At 47.5% G+C, this 23,814-nt stretch overlaps 1 protein-coding gene across 4 annotated transcripts in view; it reads right to left on the bottom strand.

Moving 5' to 3' along the window:
* TBC1D5 (TBC1 domain family member 5) overlaps positions 1-23,814 on the bottom strand; it is a 1,391,198-nt gene that overhangs the window by 905,214 nt on the left and 462,170 nt on the right. For 3 of the 4 annotated variants that reach the window (XM_069212078.1, XM_069212077.1, XM_069212079.1), the window contains one exon: positions 9,323-9,431. In XM_069212078.1, the coding sequence (XP_069068179.1) occupies positions 9,323-9,422 (100 nt within the window). In that variant the 5' untranslated portion in view covers positions 9,423-9,431. Of the gene's footprint in view, positions 1-9,322; positions 9,432-10,597; positions 10,687-23,814 lie in introns of those variants that run through there. The other variant, XM_069212076.1, reaches the window with a different exon arrangement.

Below are 23,814 nucleotides of genomic sequence, written 5' to 3'. Positions count from 1 at the left end.
TTCAAAGCATTTCCAGTGGCCTGGGGAAGGAAGCTACCCCTTCCAAACCTATTTCCAAAGGGAGAGGGTGTAACACCCCTCTCCCAAAGGAAATCCTTTGTTCTGCCTTCCTGGGCTTGAGCTTCTCAAGCAACAGGAGGGCAGAAACCTGTCTGAGAGGTGGCAGCAGCTGGGGCTGCCTGGAAAACTTCAGAAGGCTGGAATGGCAATACTGGGGGTCCTCTAAGGAGCCCCCAGAGTGCATGAAATCATACAACCAATGCTTACAAAAGCCTTGGGGTATGATTCCAACATGTTTGATACCAAACATACCTATGTTCGGAGTTAGCATTATGTAGCTGGGAAAAGGTAGTGACCTATTTCTAGTACACATGTAAAATGGCATCCCCACACTCCTGAAGTCTGGGAAAATGGTCCTGGAGGTCGTGGGGGCACCTCTGCTAGTGCAGGGGTGCCCTCACACACAGGTACTCTGCACCCTGCCCTCAGGGCTGGAGGGCCTGCTATAGGGGTGACTTATAAGTGACCTGGTGCAGTGTAACTGGCAGTGAAAGGGTGCATGCACCATTTCATGCAGCCTGCAATGGCAGTTCTGCAGAAGCCTTTGCATTGGCTCCCTATGGGTGGCAAAAAAAATGCTGCAGCCCAGAGGGATCCCCTGGTACCCCAATGCCCTGGGTACCAAAGTACCATATACTAGGGACTTATAAGGGGGCACCAGTATGCCAATCTTGGGTGAAATACTGGGTTACCAGTATACAACAACCATAATTTAAGGGAGAGAGCATAACTACTGGGGTCCCGATTAGCAGGATGCCATTGGACACACTCAAACACACTGGCAAACAGGCCAAATGTGGGGGTAACCAAGCTAGAAAGAGGCTACTTTCCTACAAGGTTAGCATCCACAATAATGATTTACAAGCTTTTATACACCCACTTTTACATGAATGACTCAAATAGTGATTCAAGAAGTCATTAGCTCATGGTACCTATGCTTATGCCAACTTATGTACAATATCACAAATTCAAGTCAAGGTACTTTGGCCGACGATATTTCGATCCCCTAGACAAGTATCAGGATCATCCTAAGCCTTTGTTAAGCTTGAGTTAAAAGGGTTACAGAGTGCTTGTAACCAAAACGGCCAAGATAAATCGGACTCACGTCTCATATGAGTGACAAGGCAATCAATAGAGATCTGAATCTCTAATCAAGCGCCAATGCCATAAAGTAGTAGTAGAGTGGAGTAGTGTCACAGTGTAATAGAGTGTCAGAGAGTGGAGTGGCAGAGTGTCGTAGAGTGGAAAGGCATAAATAAGAGTGAACTGGAGTAGAGTGAAGTAAAGTAACGTGAACTAGCAGAGAGAAAGTTGGGTAGAGTGTTGTTGAGCATAGTACATTGTTGTACAGTGGAGTGGCATAGAGGGTTGTGCAGTGGCGTTGAGTAGAGTATTGTAGAGGCATAGAGTGGAGTAAAGTGGAATGGAGTGGCGTATAGGGAGTTGTGTAGGGAGTTACAGAGTGGAGAAAGTGTTAGAGTTTAATGGAATAGAGTTTCAGAGTCTAGTATCATGGAGTGTAATGTCAGAGTGAAGTGTCATAGAGTGGAGTTGGGTGGTCTAGAGTGAAGTGGCATAGAGTGCAGTGGTGCAAAGTAGATTGGTGTAGAGTGTGGTGGTATCGAGTGCATTGGCTTTGAGTAAAGTGGTGTAGAGTGTATGGACGAAGACTGCACTGGTTTAGCGTAGAGTACAGTAGTGTAGAGTGGTGAAGAGAGGGGAGCAGAGTGGAGTGGCACAGCATAGGTTGCAGTGGTTCAGAGTGCTGTGTCAGAGTTATGCGGCGCATCATAGAGTGGAGTGGTGCAAGGCAGACTAGACTGGTGTAGAGTGCAGTGGTGGAGTGCAGTGATGCAGAGTAGAGTGGCATAGAGTGTAGTGGCATAGAGTACATTGGTGTAGAGTGCAGTAGAGTGGCATATAGTTGAGCGGTGCAGAGTAGAGAGCCGTGGTGCAGAGTAGAGAGGAGTATAGTTCAGTGGCAGAGTGCAGTGTAGAGTGTCATAAAGGGCAGTGGTGTAGAGTAGAGTGGCATAAAATGCATTGGTGTAGAGTGCAGTGATGTAGAGTGATGCAGAGTAGAGAAGAGTGGCTTAGAGTACAGTGGTGCAGAGTAGAATAGAGTTGCATAGAGTGCCGTGGCATAGAGTAGATTGCGGCAGAGTGCAGTATAGTGGTGAAGAGTAGATTGTTGCAGAGTGGAGCACAGTGATGTAGAGTGCAGTAGCATAGAGCGGTGCAGAGCAGATTGGAGTGGCGCAGGGTACATTGGAGTGGTGCAGGGTAGATTAGACTGGCATAGCATAGAGTGGAGTTGCGTAGATTGCAGTGGCATAGAGGAGATGATTTCAAAGTAGAGTGAAGTGCCTACAGTGGAGTGGTGTAGAGTAGAGTAAATTAGAGTGCAGTGGTGCAGAAAAGAGTGCAGTGGTGCAGAAAAGAGTGCAGTGGTGCAGAAAAGAGTGCAGTGGGACAGAGTACAGTGGCATTGAATGCAGTGGTGCAGAGTAGAGTGGTGTGGAGTTCAGTGTCAGAGTGTAATGTTGCAGATTAGAGGGTCGCAGAGTACAGTGGTGAATTGTAGAGTGGCATAGAGGGCAGTCGCCTAGAGTGCTGTGGCGCAGAGTACAGTGGCATTGAAAGCAGTGGAATAGAGTGCTGTGGTGCAGAGTAGATTGGCATAGAGTGCATTGGTTTTGAGTAAAGTGGTGAAGAGTGCACTGGCAGAGTGCAGGGGTGTAGTGTACAATGGTTAGAGTAGACTAGCATAGATTGCAGTGGCGTAGTGTAGAGTGCTGCAGAGTAGAGTGATGTAGAGTGGAGTGGTACAGCATAGATTGCAGTGGCGTAGAGTAGCACAGAGTGGAGAAAAGTGGTGTAGTGTGCAGTGGCATAGGCTAGATTGTTTCAGAGTACAGTGAAGAAAAGATAAAGAAAAGATACTATACTTCAATATGCTGAAGTATGTAACGATAACAACAACATAAATAATAACGCTAGGCATAACGGCCTAAAAATGAAATATGGCTTCTCCCTGTTAGCCACGCTATAATCAAGCCCTTCATTACCTAGATAACAAAACATTAAACATAAATGTTAGAAAAATATACCCTTCAAATAGCTAAATTGTTGTGTGAAAAGAAAAAATCTGGGCCCAATCTCAACTTCACTGTTTCACCAACTGGTGTGATCTTAGTCAAATACAAATATTGTGTTTCACAGAGTCTCCTTTCTAGCCTGCAGGCATCAGGGTGAGTGGGACTCTGTTTCCTCTTTAGATCTTCTCCCCCACCTTCGTCCCCCAGCCTCCAAAATCTTGGGGGGGGGGGGATACATCCCCCGCGTCCCCCACACTTCCTACGCCCATGGTTCCGGGGTCGTTACCTGTCGGGGAGTGGCAAGCCCCACCCATAGAAGGGGCAGCGAGCAGGTCGCTTTCCTGCTCACCACCTTGGACAGAGCAGACGCCGCTCCTCCAGGGCCCCCGCTCAGTGCCACCGGATTTTCTCTTTGTTACTCATCCCAGTAGGGGGGGTAGGTGGGTGGGGTTCTCTCCTAAGGAGGGACCCAACAGGTCAATTTCTGGCTGGGCAAGGGAGGGTCGGCGCAAGGGACACTGGGACCAGTCATGATCTCACTCGAAACTAATTTCTGTGGATGCGCAGGAACATGTTTTTAGATATTGTTAGGAAAAATGACTGTATTAGTGTCTATGTTAAGGTTAGGCACCTAGTAGCTGTAAATAAAACTGAAAACACAATGGGCTACTGTGCGGCTGAGTGTTTTGGGGGGTGTAAGGGTCAATCTATCCTGAGGCATCAGCGATATCTGGCCATATAGTCTGCTGGAGACACTGCTGTTGAAACAGGCAGCTTCTGAGCAACTTTCTAAACTGGCACAGGCATCCTAATCCAGGGGTGTGCAGGCATGTCCCGGCGGGACACAGCAAGGCCACGTTTTAGGGACAACCACTGACTGAATTAAGCTATGTAAATTTAACCCATGTGTACATCGGTAAACCTGGCATGGATCAGGCCTTCCTAGACTCAGGTTGGCTATCACTGCACAGAATGTATGTCCAGAAGAAGGACACGCAATGGACAGACACCGCAGAAACCAAGTACTGTCAGCCGGAGGCTGCGGGAGCTTGAGTTGAAAGGCCTCCTGGATTTGTGAAAGATCCCACCTGGAGATGGGGTAAGGAAGGCCACAGACTGACCTTCTGCCTGGTCAGGCAGAGGCTGGTGACAGTCAGCCTGGCAGCTGCCGATATCCTGGTTTCTGAAAGCCCTCTTCTCCTGCGATACGTGCATCTGTGCAGCACTTTGGTACCAGATGCATGGTTTGCTTTCCGAACGTAAAGCCCAGGGATTCTCGGTCACTGGACAATCTAACTGGTTGTGTTACACAACATTTACAGGTAAAATCATTCAGGACAGTTATACTAGACAGATCTATTATTCAGCAAGGCACTGCACTCCCCAGCGGCTGACCGCTCTGATACACACGTGCAGATGTGACACACAGACATCTGGTTACCCTAGGGGCATTGCTTCATCTTTTTATTAAACCTTTTGCGAAGGATCTGAGAAGGAAATAGGGAGCTGGCAGCTCACTTTCCTTGCAAGATTGGTTTCTTGGGGCAGGGCAACCTTTAGCATTTTACAGCACGGATATAAGAACAGCACTTTAGTTTGTTTTTTTCCCTGTTGGGGTAGGAGAGGAGTCTGTGTGAGCAGGGCACCTGTTAATTAATGACGGTGTTGCATACTCCTGCTGACTCTAGACTGACATCTAGTAAGGATCACCTTACAGCACGCCTGCTGGCTTTAGACTGACATCTAGTAAGGATCACGTTACAGCACCCCTGCTGGCTCTAGACTGACATCCAGTAAGGATCACAGTTACAGCACGCCTGCTGGCTCTAGTGTGACATCTAGTAAGGATCACAGTTACAGCACGCCTGCTGGCTTTAGACTGACATCCAGTAAGGATCACAGTTACAGCACGCCTGCTGGCTCTAGACTGACATCTAGTAAGGATCACAGTTACAGCACGCCTGCTGGCTTTAGTGTGACATCTAGTGAGAATCACGTTACAGCACGCCTGCTGGCTCTAGACTGAGATCTAGTAAGGATCACGTTACAGCACGGCTGCTGGCTCTAGACTAACATCTAGTAAGGATCACGTTACAGCACGCCTGCTGACTGTAAAAGGACATGTCGTAGTGATCACAGTTACAGCACCCTCTGCTGACTCTAGGCAGACCTCTAAGTGAGGATCAGTTACAGCCCACCTACTGACTCCACTTCAGACAGCCATCTAGTAAGGATCGCAGTTACAGCACTCCTGATGACTCTAGACACACATCTAGTAAGGACAACAGTTACAGCATCCCCTGCTGACTCTAGAGGGACATCTCATTGTGATCACAGTTACAGCACCCTCTGCTGACTCTAGGCAGACCTCTAAGTGAGGATCAGTTACAGCCCACCTACTGACTCCACTTCAGACAGCCATCTAGTAAGGATCGCAGTTACAGCACTCCTGATGACTCTAGACACACATCTAGTAAGGACAACAGTTACAGCATCCCCTGCTGACTCTAGAGGGACATCTCATTGTGATCACAGTTACAGCACCCCGTTGACTCTAGACAGACCTCTAAGTAAGGATTACAGCACACCTACTGACTCCACTTCACACAGACATCTAGTAAGGACCACAGTTACAGCACCCCTACTAACTCCATTTTAGCTCGCAGCATTTCAACGACCGGAGGTACTAGGCCAGTTCTGTTCACTTGAGGAGCGCCTAGTAATGACCTGAGGAACCGAGTCTTGAGACGCTGAGCGCGTGAGGAGGAACGAGCAGAAGAAATGACCACTGGTAAAAACTGAGCAGGGTCATCGGCATTGACACGGTCATTTACATGGGAAAATGCACTACTTTAATATCCGCAAATGTAGCATCATAGCTGGTAAGTATGAACATTGAATGTAACTGTACAAAGTAATGATGTAAATATCGGTAGGTACTGAGAATTAGCAGGCCATAGTAAAAATGTCAACATGCACGAATGATTCTTGAGTAATGGCCCAAATTTGAACATAGTAGTATTCCTTAGAGATTATAGGAAATTACCATTTGTTGACTGGGTTCTCCCCAATTTTTGCCCCATCTGTTTTGCTGGATTTAGAACTCCGTTCACTTTACCTCTATTAACCAGGCGTAAACTGCCTGTGCGCCCCCTTTAACAGGTCATAAATGGCAACCCTAATTTGCATATTTACCTTTCCTATAAGGCCATAGAATACGTTGCCGGATACACCCATGACATGGAAAGTTGAATGTGACTTGTGGACTGCAGCACTGATTGTGCCATCCACTAAAGTGACAGAGAAGATATGGCTTCAGGACTACCTAGCGCAGCCTAAAACCTGCAGTGCAGACCTGTCAAATAATCCTTTGACAGGCGGGAACCCTGTTTTTAAATATTAAGAAATTACCTCTGAATACACCTTAGCACAACAAGGACTGGTGTCTCAAATTTAAAAGTGGCTCATGAGCATAATAAAAAGTAGCATATTTCTGCAGTGACTATGACTGAAGGCTTTTGTCACTGGCAGGGTTGCAGCTGAATTCTAGAATAAGTCGAAGCCCAGAAAATAAATGTTAATCTGTAAAACTGGAGAGAAAACAGTTACATATGTCATTCAAGGGCTGTTTTAAACATTTATTGAAATCCCAATTCAACAGAGAAATCCGATTTTTAAATAAGTATTTAGGAAAAGAAACTTTTTGAAATGTATCTGTTCCTTTTCAGAAGCTCTTGTAGACTAATTTACATTAGCTTTCCAGCAGTTGTCTAGCCACATGCTTAACCCTAATGTGGTGTGCAATCTTCTCCCACAGCAGGGGCAATGGCCTGCGTGTTGGGCTTATCCTTGTAAACAAATGTAAGATGAGACCTGGAAATGGCCACCCTTCACTGCCCCCCCCCGCCTGCGCCCAGACTGGCTCCAAACACAGAGGGGAGCTACCCCCAAAACTACTTTTGAGTGACTACAGAGGAGGGAACTGCTCATTACCCTGGCCACTCCTCCTGGCAAGGGAGAGGCACCTTCCTGAAAACACTAAGATCATAAAAGGATGGGACACTGATTTTTGTAACCCGAGAAGAGCACTGAAGGACCGGACCAGCTCTCTCTAGTAGCCAAGACTAAGAAGTGGACTCAAACGGTCAACTGGCTGACCACCTCTGTGGCTACAGGGACAGAAGAAGCTGCAAGAGGCCTTTTTCCTGAAGTGACCAGTACCAAATGGACCTTGCTGGTGGCCTCTACTGGAGTGAATACTGTCCCTGAGATCCTTAGAAGTGGCCAAGAAGAGCTGCTCCTGAAAAGTTGGAACTTTGCTCCTCGCACTGTCACAGAGACCTTGTAACAAAGGTGACTGATTTCTATGCACCTTCCCTGGATACAGCTTCACGCTTGCCCTGTCCGAGGATTTTGAGGAAAAGACTAATTAAGAAGGTAAAATCTTTGACTGAGACAAACCTGTGTGGGTTATCTGAGCCACACTCCATCGCATTCAGCCTGAAATCATGCCTAGATGCTAGTGTACTGCTTCCATAGACTATCACTGGCACTTAGTACTTTTGGGGGTTTATTGCTTGCTTTGGTACTGCATAAATACATTGCACATTGCCCTTGGTAAAGCCTGACTGCTCGGTGCCAGATACCAGAGGACTGAGTTCAGGGTAATGTAGTGACTTTGGGATTCACCCTGACCAGTTAGTGTCATTATTCCTTGTGGTTGGCAACTGTCCACCCCAAATAATAATCTGCCTTCCTAGGTGATGGTGCAGATGCACCCAGGCAGACTCGTGTTCTAAGTAATGGGTCAAATGTGACGCTCAAGATTTCTGGGGCAAATCTAAGCAGCATTCAAGATGACTGAGAGCTGGAGCAAATTATGGAGTAAAGGGCTTAAAACAAGCACTAAGAATTTCTACTAATGGAACAAATCCAAAGAAGCAGTTAGGATTACTGACTCCTGGTGGAACCGAGCATGCAGTACAGATTTCTGTGTACGAGGGTAGACCTGTGCACACAATGGCAGTAATTTGTGAATTGGGCAGGCATTAGTTACACAACAGTGCCCAGTCCTGCACAATTCTTGCGATGCCAAATCGGTGTTAATGTTTTGCGTATTAAAGACACTTTTTGAAAGATGGTGCCCGCCCAATAGACATTGTTGGTACTAACAATGTAATTCAATTATTATATATATATATATATATATATATATATATATATATATATATATATATATTTTCGGCACTCTTGGCATGATGCTGGCAAGCCTTAGTGTAATGCTTGTACTGGCATCACTTTGGTAATTCTTAGTATTTTTATAATACTATGCGCTACTGGAGTCTGAGGCCTCATCCTGAAGTACTGTTATAACATGTCTGTATCCATCCACGGTCACACTCATTGATCCATTCAGCCACTCACCAATTCACCCAACTATCCTTTAATGCACTTGTATATACAGACATTCACTCACTTATTAATTCATCCAACCGTTGACTGATTACCACATTCACCCACTATGACAAGCTCTCAGCCAATCAAGTAAGTTCTGGTGGCATCACAAATGCCTGCTGGTCAAGCAGACCAAGACATGCCCATGCTGATGCCAAGACTGTCACAGGACTCAAAGGGGCAGCTTAAGACACCAGGCGGTGCCCTGAGGTGTCCAGGATGAGCTGCTGAGGTTGCAGTGCAGATCCACCCAAACTCTGGGGGAGATAGGCCCCAACCAGAAATCCTTCAGGATGAGTGGTGCTAATTGATAAAATGATGATGTAGTAAATGTACAGGAAATTATAAGTACATGCTGGGTGGGGGCAGGGTTTCTTGTCGTGCAATACAATGAAGCAGTCCTTTTTGGAGTGGGAAAACGGGTTTTTAGGTGTCTGATAACGCGGGGATGTTACAGGAGGCGTGTTCTGGGGCATATCCCAAGACATGCAGTCAGTACCATGACAGGTGTGTGTCAATAGCTTTCTATGCAGCTGGAAGTGGACATTTGTGCCGGGGTGCTGCCATACATATCCTAGGTGCAACCATCCAAAAGTTGGCCCCATCTAATACAGAGGACAGAAAGAACCAAATGTTGAAAGGGGGCTCTCTGCAGACCCTGCCAAAGGTTAGGTACTGGAAGACAACAGATCAGGGAACACGGAGCTTACCCGTCTCTTCCCTGCCCAGGTAGCTCTGGAGGGGATCAATGCCAATTTCCTGGTCCTCAGACTGCAGAGGATGGCTGGTTTCAGACACAGACTGGTACATGGCAGCAAACTGCGTAGAAGAGAAAACAAAAGGTTAGCATAAAAAGACATTATTTATAAGCCAAAAGATACCAAATTATACGAGTGATCTTCCGCAGACAATACTTTCATAAAGACATTTAGGTATAACTGTACTCAAAGAATCAAAGGTTCAATAGTTGTTACTCCATATTTATTTCCTTGAAATCAAAACCACACCGAAGCGGCCTTAAGGAGGGCCCTGACGCTGTTCAGCACAATACAGGGTCAACTCTGCACACCACTTGGCCTCCAAAGGCACCTCAAGGGATGACAACCTGTGTCTCTCTAAGAGACATTCACAAGTAACCCTTGGCAGCAGTGATGTCCCCTTCAGCTTCTGGAGGTCTCAGCCTCAGGGCATCAGTGTTGCTACTGGCCACTGATAACCTCTGCGTGGCTCTCAGTCCACTGACAACCTCTGCGTGGCTCACAAGCCGGCTTAAATGTCCACACACCAGTGGATAATCCTCGTGTTCAAGGGAGTTGGAGCTTTCAATGAAAATGGCAACACATATACACAGTAAAAGGCTGGAGGAACTCAAACTGGCAGGTTCGAAGAGTCAAAAGATGGGCATCCTCCAGGTATCAAAGGATGGAGATTCTCAAGGTCTAAGAAGATGGGGCGTCTCCTGGTGGATCAACACGGGTTTACTCCAGTGTCGATGACATACAAACGTGTGGTCCGCAGAGACCTTAGGACGCAGATCTGCTCAGCGAAAGGGTTGCCAAAGTCAATAAAGCAGAGATGCTGCTGCCTTATTCAGCTTCTTTAAAAAAATCTAGCCCTACCCTATGTCGAGACTGCGAATAAACTTGTTCAAACCAGCAAAGTAACCCGAAAGATGACACCAGCGCACCGACGTTCATTCACACAAACCCAGTCTTTGGCCAAATGCATTGCGAAACCTGTGCAGTGATCATCGGAGCTACAGCAGCACCCAGGGAGCTGTGGCTGAAATTCACATTTAGATCAAAAGAAGCTCTTCAGCCTTTACTACACCACTCACTCCCGAAAATCAGATTCAAAGACTCCTATAAAGGACTCTCGACTCGCTGTAAAGATAGATGTTGTTCAGTTCTGATCGTGTGGTACAGAGCAGAAGAAAAATTCAATTTACCTTTGGCAACATTATTTCTGGGGGATACTCTACCTACCTGCACATTGGTCATCTCTTGATAAATCCCGAGAAGGCAGACTGGTCCAGAAAACGTTCCTCCATAGGTCTCCCCGATTGTAGGGCGCACTGGCTCCTTGAGATGCCAGAAGTGACGTCACCAACTTCATAAACCACCCCCACCGTCGTGCCGACGTCAATTTTTCATTGGTTTTTCTGCAACAACGAGGAAGCAGAATGAGATTGTCACTGGATAAGAAATATAGTCCAGCATCAGAAAATTTGAATCTTATTTCTCTCCCATAACCAAACATCAAAAGGGAGGAAGGAGGGACTGGTGAGGAAGCTGCAGGTAGACAGAATATCCAACAGAGATATCGTGGCTGAAGGTAAGTAAGTTCTTCGTCTCATGGACACTTCTACCTGCAGATTCCCCAACTTCTGAATAGATTCCAAAGCAGTGCCCACGGGATGGAGGACCTCGGTGGATCGCTGTATGAAGAAGTCGATTAGCACAGATCGGGCGAAATGCCCATCTCTCCTTACCCCAAAATCCAGGCAATAAGACTTAGCAAAGGTGTGAAGGGGTGACTAAGTGGCCCCAATGCAGATGTCCCCTACAAGAACTCCTCAAGGCAAGGCAGACATGGGGGGGTATGGTTCTTGTAGAATGAGCCTTAATGCCCTCTGGTAGATCTTCATGGGTCATAGCACAGCAAAGTTTGATGTCTAAAATCAGCTATCTGTACAAGGTCCTTTTCTGCACTCCCACTCCTTTCCTGTAGCTGATATATCCTACAAAAATCTGGTCACCCTCCCGGACGTCCTCTTTGCGATATAAAAAAAACTCACCAATCTTTCAGGATCCAGCGTATGCAACCTCTCCTCCTCCTCGGAAGGATGAGGTGGAGGGTAGAAACATGGCAGTTTAATGGACTGACACAGATGGCAGTGGATCATCACGTTCAGAGAAAAGCAGCTCTAGTTCTGAGGACTAACTTGTTGGGGTTGAAAGTGGTGAATGGGAGCCTGATAGACAGTTGGCGCAACTCATTGACATGTCTGGTAGAAGCTATGGTGACAAGAAAACGCGTCAATAGTCATAATTAACAACTGTGAATAAGCTCAAACTGAGCCCCCATCAAAAATGTAAGAACCAGATTTAAATACCAGAGCAGCTTAACTAAGGGAGTGAGAGGGAACATGTTGGTCAGACCTTTAAAAAATTGCAAAACAATGGAGCGGAGTTTAAAAGGGATGCTCAGTTCAGTAGAAGGAAAGCAGATAAGGACTCCAGATACCACTTCACCATATCCACAGCTCAGCCTCTACTGCTAACAAAAGCACAAACCTAAGGATGTCAGAAAGTTGCACATACAAGGGACAATCTGATGATCTGCGCACCAAACTACAAACTTGTGCCATCTCCCAGAGTCCGCAGATTTGGTGGAAGAACGGCGTGCACTTAAAATCACATCGACCATACCACCAAACAGCTGCAATCCAGTCAAGTCTCCTGATTCAGTCTCCACACATTAACCAGTATGCTCTGGAGTTGCGGGTGGAGAACTTGCCCCTTCGACTGGGAGAAGAGCGCCACCCTGAGAGGAAAAGAAAGCAGGACAAACTGAGAGGTGCCGAAGATAGGCGTACTGCACACTTCTCAGCCAATCCGGGGCCACAAGAATGACTTGGGCCATTTCCTGGCAGATCTTCCTCAGAACCCGAGGAATCAGTAGTATCAGAGGGAACCTGTACTGGAGGTGAAACTTTCCCAGTTACCAAAAAGAATCCCTTAATGCTCCTTGCATCAGATAGGGAGGTTACGAAAACAAGTCCCTTAACGCTCCTTGCATCAGATACGGGAGGTTACGAAAACAAGTCCCTTAACGCTCCTTGCATCAGATACGGGAGGTTACGAAAACAAGTCCCTTAACGCTCCTTGCATCAGATACGGGAGGTTACGAAAACAAGTCCCTTAACGCTCCTTGCATCAGATACGGGAGGTTACGAAAACAAGTCCCTTAACGCTCCTTGCATCAGATACGGGAGGTTACGAAAACAAGTCCCTTAACGCTCCTTGCATCAGATACGGGAGGGTACGAAAACAAGTCCCTTAACGCTCCTTGCATCAGATACGGGAGGCTACGAAAACAAGTCCCTTAACGCTCCTTGCATCGGATACAGGAGGGTACAGAACTTCGTGAAATGTTAATCAGAACTAGTGACAAAGAGACCGATGTGATGCATGCCCAATAAATCGAAGATACGATACAGGACCTCCAGGTGGAGGTGCCACTTGTGGTCAGCAAGATGATGTTCAGTGAGCCCATCAAAGGATTTACCAGTAGCCACATTCTGTGGCATGCATCCACGCATCCTGTACATGGAGTGGCACCATCTGGTCCCACAAATCGAGCGCCAATGGAGCCTGCACAAGAGACAGCATCCTGAACTTTTGGCAGTGAAAAAAGTTGAAGGCCCAGCCGCAGAAACAGAGAAACCTCCCTCCTACTGCCCTTGAACAAATCAACAGGGGAGAACTGGCTGCTTCCCTGCAGTGGATGGGAAGAAGGATGAGAAGGAAGGAATGACTAGGTGGCTACACATACACTACCTTTTCCACGACCCCTAAACTTGCGCAGGATAGAGCTAAGGTTTTGTTGCCGAGTGAAGGCTGCATGCATTGACAGAAGTCGAGGCCTGGCCCAGAGAGACAATATTTCTGAAACCCATGGAGATATTTATTTTAGGGTTGCAAACCAAGGGAATGGGCCAATGGCAGAACTTGCCTTAAGCATCCCAAGGCTGAACTGACCTTCCCAAATAGGCTGGTGCCTTCGAAGGAGAGGTCTATCAGAGAGAACTTAACATAAGAGAAAAATCCAACTGATGAGGTCTTGAAAGTGAATGGGGAATTCCTAGAGAAGCGTAGGGTGCCCGCCATATGCCAGAGGGCGCGCGCACACAGTGTCCTAGAAGACATGCAGCATTCAAGGACTTGAGTGCTAGACTGATACGCAGCAATTTTATAATGCTGCATTCCCTATCTGCTTGGGCCTAATAGTATTTCCCAAACGTTTTAAAACCACTACCCATATTTGGTAATTCACAGCATTTGAAAGCACGTATAATATTACAAGAAAAAAGTGCTCTTGCCTCATGTCTGCTAAAGCTATGTGGGGACACGAAAGTTTGTCGTTCTAAAAATTGGCTTGTGGTTCTGAAGGAAAACCTTGAGGAACTTGTGTAAGCATCATGCTGCATGCCAGCACTGGGCTGCACTTCTGAGACGCAAGGGGCTGCTACCATGCTGAACAAAGAAAAGATGGAGAAGGTGCAGGTGAAGGCACACTGGGAGGGGTGAGTGATGTTAGGCAGTTAAGGCTAGTAAGTTGTGGGCTGCAAGTGAGGGAAGCTGAACCTGCACTGGTGCTTACCCCTCCAGCAGCAGAGGTGGAAAGAGCTGGTAAGGCGAGCCACCTGGGTGATATCTCATAATAGACAGAACTATACTCAATGCATTAATCTCCAATCATCAATCGGAGGGTCTGCGCCCCCTGCTGGACATGTGATGCTCCTCCACATTCTCCCATCCAGTGGCATTGCAACTACCGTCCAGGACACACCCCTCCCTGCAGCCAATCACCACAGGACAACAAGTCAGTGCTTCTAGGAGCAGACAGACCTAGCAATATCACATGACCACAACAAACAAGGCTACAAGGGCTATTCTGCCCCCCTCCCCAGCGTACCGCCCCAACAGATCAAAGTCTGCACAGTCAGAACATCAAACAATTCTATTAATCGACAGAAATAAATTAACTTGTCTCCTGTTCAAGTAGAACGGTCAGGCCCCGTCTTATGGGTCCCACTCAATCTTTAATACAAACCAGAGAGCGGTAGTGACACTGGGCTTTAAATAAGTTAATTAAGTATTAAAATCAATCATCGGCTGGCCTTAATATTTAATTCTGTTAGATTGTATACCAAAGTGATGGGATTATTTATTTACTGCAGCCCTTTACCGAGTACCCAGGAGACAGCGGGGGTCCCCCGCGCGTCACAAGATAAATGCATTTACAATGCCAAGTGAATTATACATCACGGCATTTGTCTTAATACACGCCATTCAATATTAAATATCATCTCAGAGACCTGATGCGGTGAGTCCCGGCTACAGATCTGCGTCTGTGGGGTGGAGCCCGTGAGAAGGGCCGCAGGGGGGGAGCACGCATAATCACCCAGCCAAGCGAACGCCTACTTACCCACCCTTGGGGGCGCTGCAGCCACACGTCGGAGTCTGTGGAAGAGACCTGGACAAGCGCATTCCAAATAAAGGGGGCTCAAACTCAACCATAAAGAGGAAGCCACAGGCTGTGTCTGAGGTACAGCTGGTGAGAAGGGACATCCCAGGCAAGGGGGAGCTCTCAATCACTCAGCCGGAGAGAAGGCTTACTCTGTCACCCTGGGGGCCGCAGCAACAACAAGTCTGCATCTGAGGTTTAAATTCACCCACACAGAGGGCCACCACAGGTCTGTGGGCTAGAGACTGTGAAGACGGCCTTCCCAGGCACGTGGGAGCTTTCATAATCACCACGCCTACTCACCCACAATGTGGGACCGCTCCAGCCACACGTCTGTGGACGAGATGGAGAGAAGGGCTATTCCAACAGAGGACTGTGCTGTGGGATGGAGCTGGTGAGAAGGATCACTGTAGCCCGAGGGGGGGGGCTAGGGAGGGAACCCTAAGAGCCGCCCAGTCCTAGGGAAACTCATACTCACCCACCCCAAGAGACAGCCAAGCCACACATCTGCGTTTCTGGGACAGAACCACTGAGAACAGCAGTCCCAGCTCAAATGCAACCATCCACAGGACCATCCCAGCAACATGTCCGTGGGATACAGTAACCAGAGGAGCGGGCCCTAAACAGCATGCCAGGGGCTCCCAAGCAAAGATGACATGGGTGGATGGCAGGCAAACTCGTTTATTCAACCCTATTCCAGCCAGATGTAGTCTCCCTACCCAACAACCAGAGACCTATTCCAGCCAGAGGGAAATGGCACAGCCATTCAGGAACACTCATATCCTTCAGGCCCAGAAGAAAGTCAAACTCACCCACCAGACGTCTGTGGGACACAGCCTGTGCAAAGCAGGATTTGGCTATCTCAGACAAGGGGAACTTGAGCAGTTAAGAGCCATCACAGAAAACAACACACACCTAACCAGAGGCCCATGCAAGCGTATTCCCATCTCAACCAAGGCCCATCCAAGCCAAGAGTATTCTCAACCTACCTCACCCCCAAGGCCCATCCCAGCCAACAGTGCTCTCATACACATCTGAACTGAGGCCCATCCTGGTAGAGTGCTCTCATACACACCTGACCTGAGGTCCATACCAGACAATAGTAGTCTCATACCCACCTGACCAGGGGCCAATTCCACCTCAACTGGAGAGCAGCTCATATACTCACCCACACAAAGAACCATCCAGTTGGGAGAAGATCTCACGTACCGAGCAGAACCACTTTAATAACCTCACTCAACTCAAGGCCTATTCTAGAAGCACCCAATATCTTCCTAAACTTAGGAGTACTCTCACCTAAAGAGAGGCCCATCACAGCTTCAATCAATCTCATAGTCATGCACCCATTAAACCATTACAGGAGCATTTGTATCCACACCAGCGAGCACCTTCATTCTCAGTGATCAAGAGGGCCATCCGAGAATCACTCAGCCCGTCTCCAAAGTGCTCATACTAACCGACCTTAAGACTAGAGAGTGCTTAGACTTGGGTTTCCTGGCTTCCATTAATAACACAGTGGGGGGGTGTAGGAAAGTACCATCTTGCCTGGCATGTTACCCCCATTTTTCACTGTATATATGTTGTTTTAGTTGTATGTGTCACTGGGACCCTGGTAACCCAGGGCCCCAGTGCTCATAAGTGTGCCTGAATGTGTTACCTGTGTAGTGACTAACTGTCTCACCGAGGCTCTGCTAATCAGAACCTCAGTGGTTATGCTCTCTCATTTCTTTCCAAATTGTCACTGACAGGCTAGTGACCATTTTTACCAATTTACATTGGCTTACTGGAACACCCTTATAATTCCCTAGTATATGGTACGGAGGTACCCAGGGTATTGGGGTTCCAGGAGATCCCTATGGGCTGCAGCATTTCTTTTGCCACCCATAGGGAGCTCTGACAATTCTTACACAGGCCTGCCACTGCAGCCTGAGTGAAATAACGTCCACGTTATTTCACAGCCATTTTACACTGCACTTAAGTAACTTATAAGTCACCTATATGTCTAACCTTTACCTGGTAAAGGTTAGGTGCAAAGTTACTTAGTGTGAGGGCACCCTGGCACTAGCCAAGGTGCCCCCACATTGTTCAGAGCCAATTCACTGAACTTTGTGAGTGCGGGGACACCATTACACGCGTGCACTACATATAGGTCACTACCTATATGTAGCTTCACCATGGTAACTCCGAATATGGCCATGTAACATGTCTATGATCATGGAATTGCCCCCTCTATGCCATCCTGGCATTGTTGGTACAATTCCATGATCCCAGTGGTCTGTAGCACAGACCCTGGTGCTGCCAGACTGCCCTTCCTGGGGTTTCACTGCAGCTGCTGCTGCTGCCAACCCCTCAGACAGGCAGCTGCCCTCCTGGGGTCCAGCCAGGCCTGGCCCAGGATGGCAGAACAAAGAACTTCCTCTGAGAGAGGGTGTGACACCCTCTCCCTTTGGAAAATGGTGTGAAGGCAGGGGAGGAGTAGCCTCCCCCAGCCTCTGGAAATGCTTTCTTGGGCACAGATGTGCCCAATTCTGCATAAGCCAGTCTACACCGGTTCAGGGACCCCTTAGCCCCTGCTCTGGCACGAAACTGGACAAAGGAAAGGGGAGTGACCACTCCCCTGACCTGCACCTCCCCTGGGAGGTGTCCAGAGCTCCTCCAGTGTGCTCCAGACCTCTGCCATCTTGGAAACAGAGGTGCTGCTGGCACACTGGACTGCTCTGAGTGGCCAGTGCCACCAGGTGACGTCAGAGACTCCTGCTGATAGGCTCCTTCAGGTGTTAGTAGCCTTTCCTCTCTCCTAGGTAGCCAAACCCTCTTTTCTGGCTATTTAGGGTCTCTGTCTCTGGGGAAACTTTAGATAACGAATGCATGAGCTCAGCCGAGTTCCTCTGCATCTCCCTCTTCACCTTCTGATAAGGAATCGACCGCTGACCGCGCTGGAAGCCTGCAAACCTGCAACATAGTAGCAAAGACGACTACTGCAACTCTGTAACGCTGATCCTGCCGCCTTCTCGACTGTTTTCCTGCTTGTGCATGCTGTGGGGGTAGTCTGCCTCCTCTCTGCACCAGAAGCTCCGAAGAAATCTCCCGTGGGTCGACGGAATCTTCCCCCTGCAACCGCAGGCACCAAAAAGCTGCATTACCGGTCCCTTGGGTCTCCTCTCAGCACGACGAGCGAGGTCCCTCGAATCCAGCGACGCTGTCCAAGTGACCCCCACAGTCCAGTGACTCTTCAGCCCAAGTTTGGTGGAGGTAAGTCCTTGCCTCACCTCGCTGGGCTGCATTGCTGGGAACCGCGACTTTGCAGCTACCCCGGCCCCTGTGCACTTCCGGCGGAAATCCTTCGTGCACAGCCAAGCCTGGGTCCACGGCACTCTAACCTGCATTGCACGACTTTCTAAGTTGGTCTCCGGCGACGTGGGACTCCTTTGTGCAACTTCGGGGAGCACCGTTTCACGCATCCTCGTAGTGCCTGTTTCTGGCACTTCTCCGGGTGCTACCTGCTTCAGTGAGGGCTCTTTGTCTTGCTCGACGTCCCCTCTCTGCAGGTCCAATTTGCGACCTCCTGGTCCCTCCTGGGCCCCAGCAGCGTCCAAAAACGCCAAACGCACGATTTGCGTGTAGCAAGGCTTGTTGGCGTCCTTCCGGCGGGAAAACACTTCTGCACGACTCTCCAAGGCGAGAGGGATCCGTCCACCAAAGGGGAAGTCTCTAGTCCTTTTCGTTCCTGCAGAAACCTCAGCTTCTTCTGTCCAGTCGAAGCTTCTTTGCACCCGCAGCTGGCATTTCCTGGGCATCTGCCCATCTCCGACTTGCTTGTGACTTTTGGACTTGGTCCCCTTGTTCCACAGGTACCCTAGATTGGAAATCCACAGTTGTTGCATTGCTGGTTTGTGTCTTTCCTGCATTATTCCTCTAACACGACTCTTTTGTCCTTAGGGGAACTTTGGTGCACTTTGCACTCACTTTTCAGGGTCTTGGGGAGGGTTATTTTTCTAACTCTCACTATTTTCTAATAGTCCCAGCGACCCTCTACAAGGTCACATAGGTTTGGGGTCCATTCGTGGTTCGCATTCCACTTTTGGAGTATATGGTTTGTGTTGCCCCTATCCCTATGTTTCCCCCATTGCATCCTATTGTAACTATACATTGTTTGCACTGTTTTCTAAGACTATACTGCATATTTTTGCTATTGTGTATATATATCTTGTGTATATTTCCTATCCTCTTACTGAGGGTACACTCTAAGATACTTTGGCATATTGTCATAAAAATAAAGTACCTTTATTTTTAGTATAACTGTGTATTGTGTTTTCTTATGATATTGTGCATATGACACTAAGTGGTACTGTAGTAGCTTCACACGTCTCCTAGTTCAGCCTGAGCTGCTCTGCTAAGCTACCATTATCTATCAGCCTAAGCTGCTAGACACCCTATACACTAATAAGGGATAACTGGGCCTGGTGCAAGGTGCAAGTACCCCTTGGTACTCACTACAAGCCAGTCCAGCCTCCTACATTGGTTGTGCAGTGGTGGGATAAGTGCTTGAGACTACTTACCACTCTTGTCATTGTACTTTTCATAAGAGAAAAATATACAAAACAAGGTCAGTGTATATACACATAGCCAAAAAGTTTTGCATTTCCTCTTTTCACTCTTTTCTAAGTGCTGAAAAGTACTTCTAAAACTTTCAAAAAGTTCTTAAAAGTTTAAAAAGTTTTTTCTGTCTTTCCAAAAAGTTCTGAAAACTTTTTTTCTTTTTTTTTTATCACTTTAACTCTCTCTAAAAAATGTCTGGCACAGGAAAAAATGTTGAACTGTCCAAACTTGCATATGATCACCTTAGCTGGAAAGGAGCAAGGAGTCTCTGCATAGAGAGAGGTTTGAGTGTAGGGAAGAATCCTTCCTTAGAACTGTTAATTAACATGCTTAGAGTACAGGATAAGGCCATAAGTGCCCAATCTGTAGAAAAAGTAGCTAATGGTTCTCAATCTGATCCAGGGACTCCCCCAGGAAAAGGTTCAGGAAAGAAACTTCTCAGCCTGCCCATTACTAGACAGTCTAGCATAGTTGGTACAGAGGTTGAATCACATCATACTAATGGTGTGCTCTCACATTATACTGGTAGCCAAGCTGTTAGGGTGCCCTCTGTAAGGGACAGGTCTCCTTCTGTTCATTCCCATCATACCTCTGTATCTAGAAATGTCCCTCCCACCCACCCTGATGACAGATTGTTAGAAAGGGAGCTCAATAGATTGAGAGTGGAACAAACCAGACTGAAGCTCAAGAAGCAACAGCTGGATTTGGATAGACAGTCTTTAGAATTAGAGAAGGAAAGACAGAAGTTGGGTTTAGATACCCATGGTGGCAGCAGCAGTATTCCCCATAGTCATCCTGCAAAAGAGCATGATTCCAGGAATCTGCACAAGATAGTTCCCCCTTATAAGGAGGGGGATGACATTAACAAGTGGTTTGCTGCACTTGAGAGGGCCTGTGCTGTACAGGATGTCCCTCAAAAGCAGTGGGCTGCTATCCTATGGCTATCATTTAGTGGAAAAGGTAGGGATAGGCTCCTTACTGTAAAAGAAAATGATGCCAATAATTTCCAAGTTCTTAAGAATGCACTCCTGGATGGTTATGGCTTAACCACTGAACAGTACAGGATAAAGTTCAGAGAGACCAAAAAGGAGTCTTCACAAGACTGGGTTGATTTCATTGACCAGGCAGTGAAGGCCTTGGAGGGGTGGTTACATGGCAGTAAAGTTACTGATTATGACAGCCTGTATAACTTAATCCTGAGAGAGCATATTCTTAATAATTGTGTGTCTGATTTGTTGCACCAGTACTTGGTGGACTCTGATCTGACCTCTCCCCAAGAATTGGGAAAGAAGGCAGACAAATGGGTCAGAACAAGAGTGAACAGAAAAGTTCATACAGGGGGTGACAAAGATGGCAACAAAAAGAAGGATGGTAAGTCTTCTGACAAGGGTGGGGACAAATCTAAAAATGAGTCTTCATCAGGCCCACAAAAACACTCTGGTGGGGGTGGTGGGTCCAAATCCTCCTTTAATCAGAACAAGGAAAAGAAACCATGGTGCTATTTATGTAAAATAAAAGGCCATTGGACAACAGATCCCAGTTGTCCAAAGAAAGGCACCACAGCTCCTACCACTACAACCCCTACTGCTACTCCTAGTGTCCCTACTAATAGCAGTGGTGGTGGGAGCAAACCTACTAATAGCCAATCCAAGGGAGTAGCTGGGCTCACTTTTGGTAATTTAGTTGGGGTTGGTCTGATTAGGGAGACCACAGAGGCTACTTTAGTCTCTGAAGGGGCTATTGATTTAGCCACTTTGGTTGCTTGCCCCCATAACTTGGAGAAGTACAAGCAACTAACCCTAATAAATGGTGTTGAGGTCCAGGCCTACAGGGACACAGGTGCCAGTGTCACAATGGTGATTGAGAAACTGGTGCACCCTGAACAACACATACTTGGACACCAGTACCAAGTAACCGATGCTCACAACATAACACAAAGCCACCCCATGGCTGTTGTAAATCTCAACTGGGGGGGGGGTAACTGGTCCAAAGAAAGTTGTGGTAGCTTCAGATTTACCTGTAGACTGTCTATTAGGGAATGATTTGGAGACATCAGCTTGGTCAGATGTGGAGTTGGAGGCCCATGCAGCAATGCTGGGCATCCCAGGGCATATTTTTGCTTTGACAAGGGCTCAGGCCAAAAAGCAAAAAGGACAGGGAAGCTTGGATCCTGGAACAATGGACCAATTGCTCCCTAAAGCTAGGGCTAGTAGAAGCAAACCACTTCCTACTATCCCTCCCTCTACAGTGGATTCTAATTCTGAGGAAGAATAATTCCCTCCCTGTGCAGAACCTACACCAGAGGAGCTGGAAGCAGACACTGCTGAGCTTTTGGGTGAAGGGGGGCCTGCCAGAGAGGAGCTGAGTGTGGCACAGCAAACCTGTCCCACATTAGAGGGTCTAAGACAGCAAGCTGTCAAACAGGCTAATGGGGATGTCAGTGACTCTCACAGAGTTTACTGGGAGGACAACCTCTTGTACACTGAGCATAGGGATCCTAACCCTGGAGCTGCCAGGAGATTAGTGATTCCTCAGGAGTACAGAAAGTTCCTCCTAACACTGGCACATGACATTCCCCTAGCTGGGCACCTGGGTCAAATGAAAACTTGGGACAGATTGGTTCCATTGTTTCATTGGCCTAGGATGTCTGAGGACACAAAGGAATTTTGTAAGTCCTGTGAAACCTGTCAAGCCAGTGGCAAGACAGGTGGCACTCCAAAGGCACCCCTTATTCCACTGCCTGTGGTTGGGGTTCCCTTTGAAAGGGTAGGGGTTGACATAGTTGGCCCCCTTGACCCTCCTACTGCTTCAGGCAATAGATTTATCTTGGTGGTAGTGGACCATGCCACAAGATATCCTGAAGCTATTCCTTTAAGGACCACTACAGCTCCTGCAGTGGCAAAGGCCCTCCTGGGAATATTTTCCAGGGTGGGCTTCCCAAAGGAAGTAGTATCAGACAGAGGAAGCAATTTCATGTCTGCATACTTAAAGGCCATGTGGAAGGAGTGTGGTGTAACTTACAAGTTCACAACACCCTATCATCCACAAACAAATGGACTGGTGGAGAGATTTAATAAAACTCTCAAAGGCATGATTATGGGTCTCCCTGAAAAACTCCGCAGGAGATGGGATATCCTTCTACCATGCCTCCTTTTTGCCTACAGGGAGGTACCCCAGAAAGGAGTGGGCTTCAGCCCCTTTGAACTTCTTTTTGGACACCCTGTTAGGGGTCCACTCACACTTGTAAAGGAGGGTTGGGAACAACCTTTAAAAGCTCCTAAGCAGGATATTGTGGATTATGTACTTGGCCTCAGATCAAGGATGGCTGAGTACATGAAAAAGGCCAGTAAAAACCTTCAGGCCAGCCAAGAGCTCCAGAAGCAATGGCATGATCAGAAGGCTGTTTTGGTTCAGTACCAACCAGGGCAGAAAGTGTGGGTCTTGGAGCCTGTGGCCCCAAGAGCACTCCAAGATAAATGGAGTGGACCCCACACAATTGTTGAAAAGAAGGGTGAAGTCACCTACTTGGTTGACTTAGGCACTGCCAGGAGTCCCCTTAGGGTGCTCCATGTCAACCGCCTAAAACCCTACTATGACAGGGCTGATCTCACCCTGCTCATGGCAACAGATGAGGGACAGGAAGAAGACAGTGATCCTCTACCTGATCTCTTCTCTTCCACAGAACAAGATGCTCTTGTGGAAGGTGTAGTTTTGGCTGATTGTCTTACTGCTGAGCAGAAAGATAATTGCATAAATCTCCTAGGACAATTTTCAGAACTCTTCTCTACTGTGCCAGGCACCACTTCTTGGTGTGAGCACACTATAGATACTGGAGACAGTTTACCTGTCAAAAGTAAGATCTATAGGCAGCCTGACCATGTCAGGGACTGCATAAAGCAAGAAGTTCAGAAAATGTTGGAACTAGGAGTGGTTGAGCACTCTGACAGTCCATGGGCTTCTCCTGTGGTACTGGTACCAAAACCCAATTCTAAAGATGGAAAGAAGGAAATTAGGTTTTGTGTAGACTATAGAGGTCTCAACTTGGTAACCAAAACTGATGCTCACCCTATACCCAGGGCAGATGAGCTTATAGATACACTGGCATCTGCCAAGTATCTAAGCACTTTTGATTTGACTGCAGGGTATTGGCAGATCAAATTGTCAGAAGATGCTAAACCTAAGACTGCATTTTCTACCATTGGAGGACATTACCAGTTTACTGTAATGCCTTTTGGTTTGAAAAATGCACCTGCCACTTTTCAGAGGTTGGTGAACACAGTCCTGCAAGGGCTGGAAGCTTTCAGTGCAGCATATTTGGACGATATAGCTGTCTTTAGCTCCAGCTGGGATG

Source organism: Pleurodeles waltl, chromosome 10, assembly GCF_031143425.1.
Source record: "Pleurodeles waltl isolate 20211129_DDA chromosome 10, aPleWal1.hap1.20221129, whole genome shotgun sequence".
Lineage (NCBI taxonomy): Eukaryota > Metazoa > Chordata > Amphibia > Caudata > Salamandridae > Pleurodeles > Pleurodeles waltl.
This window is presented reverse-complemented; position numbering and strand designations above follow the sequence as displayed.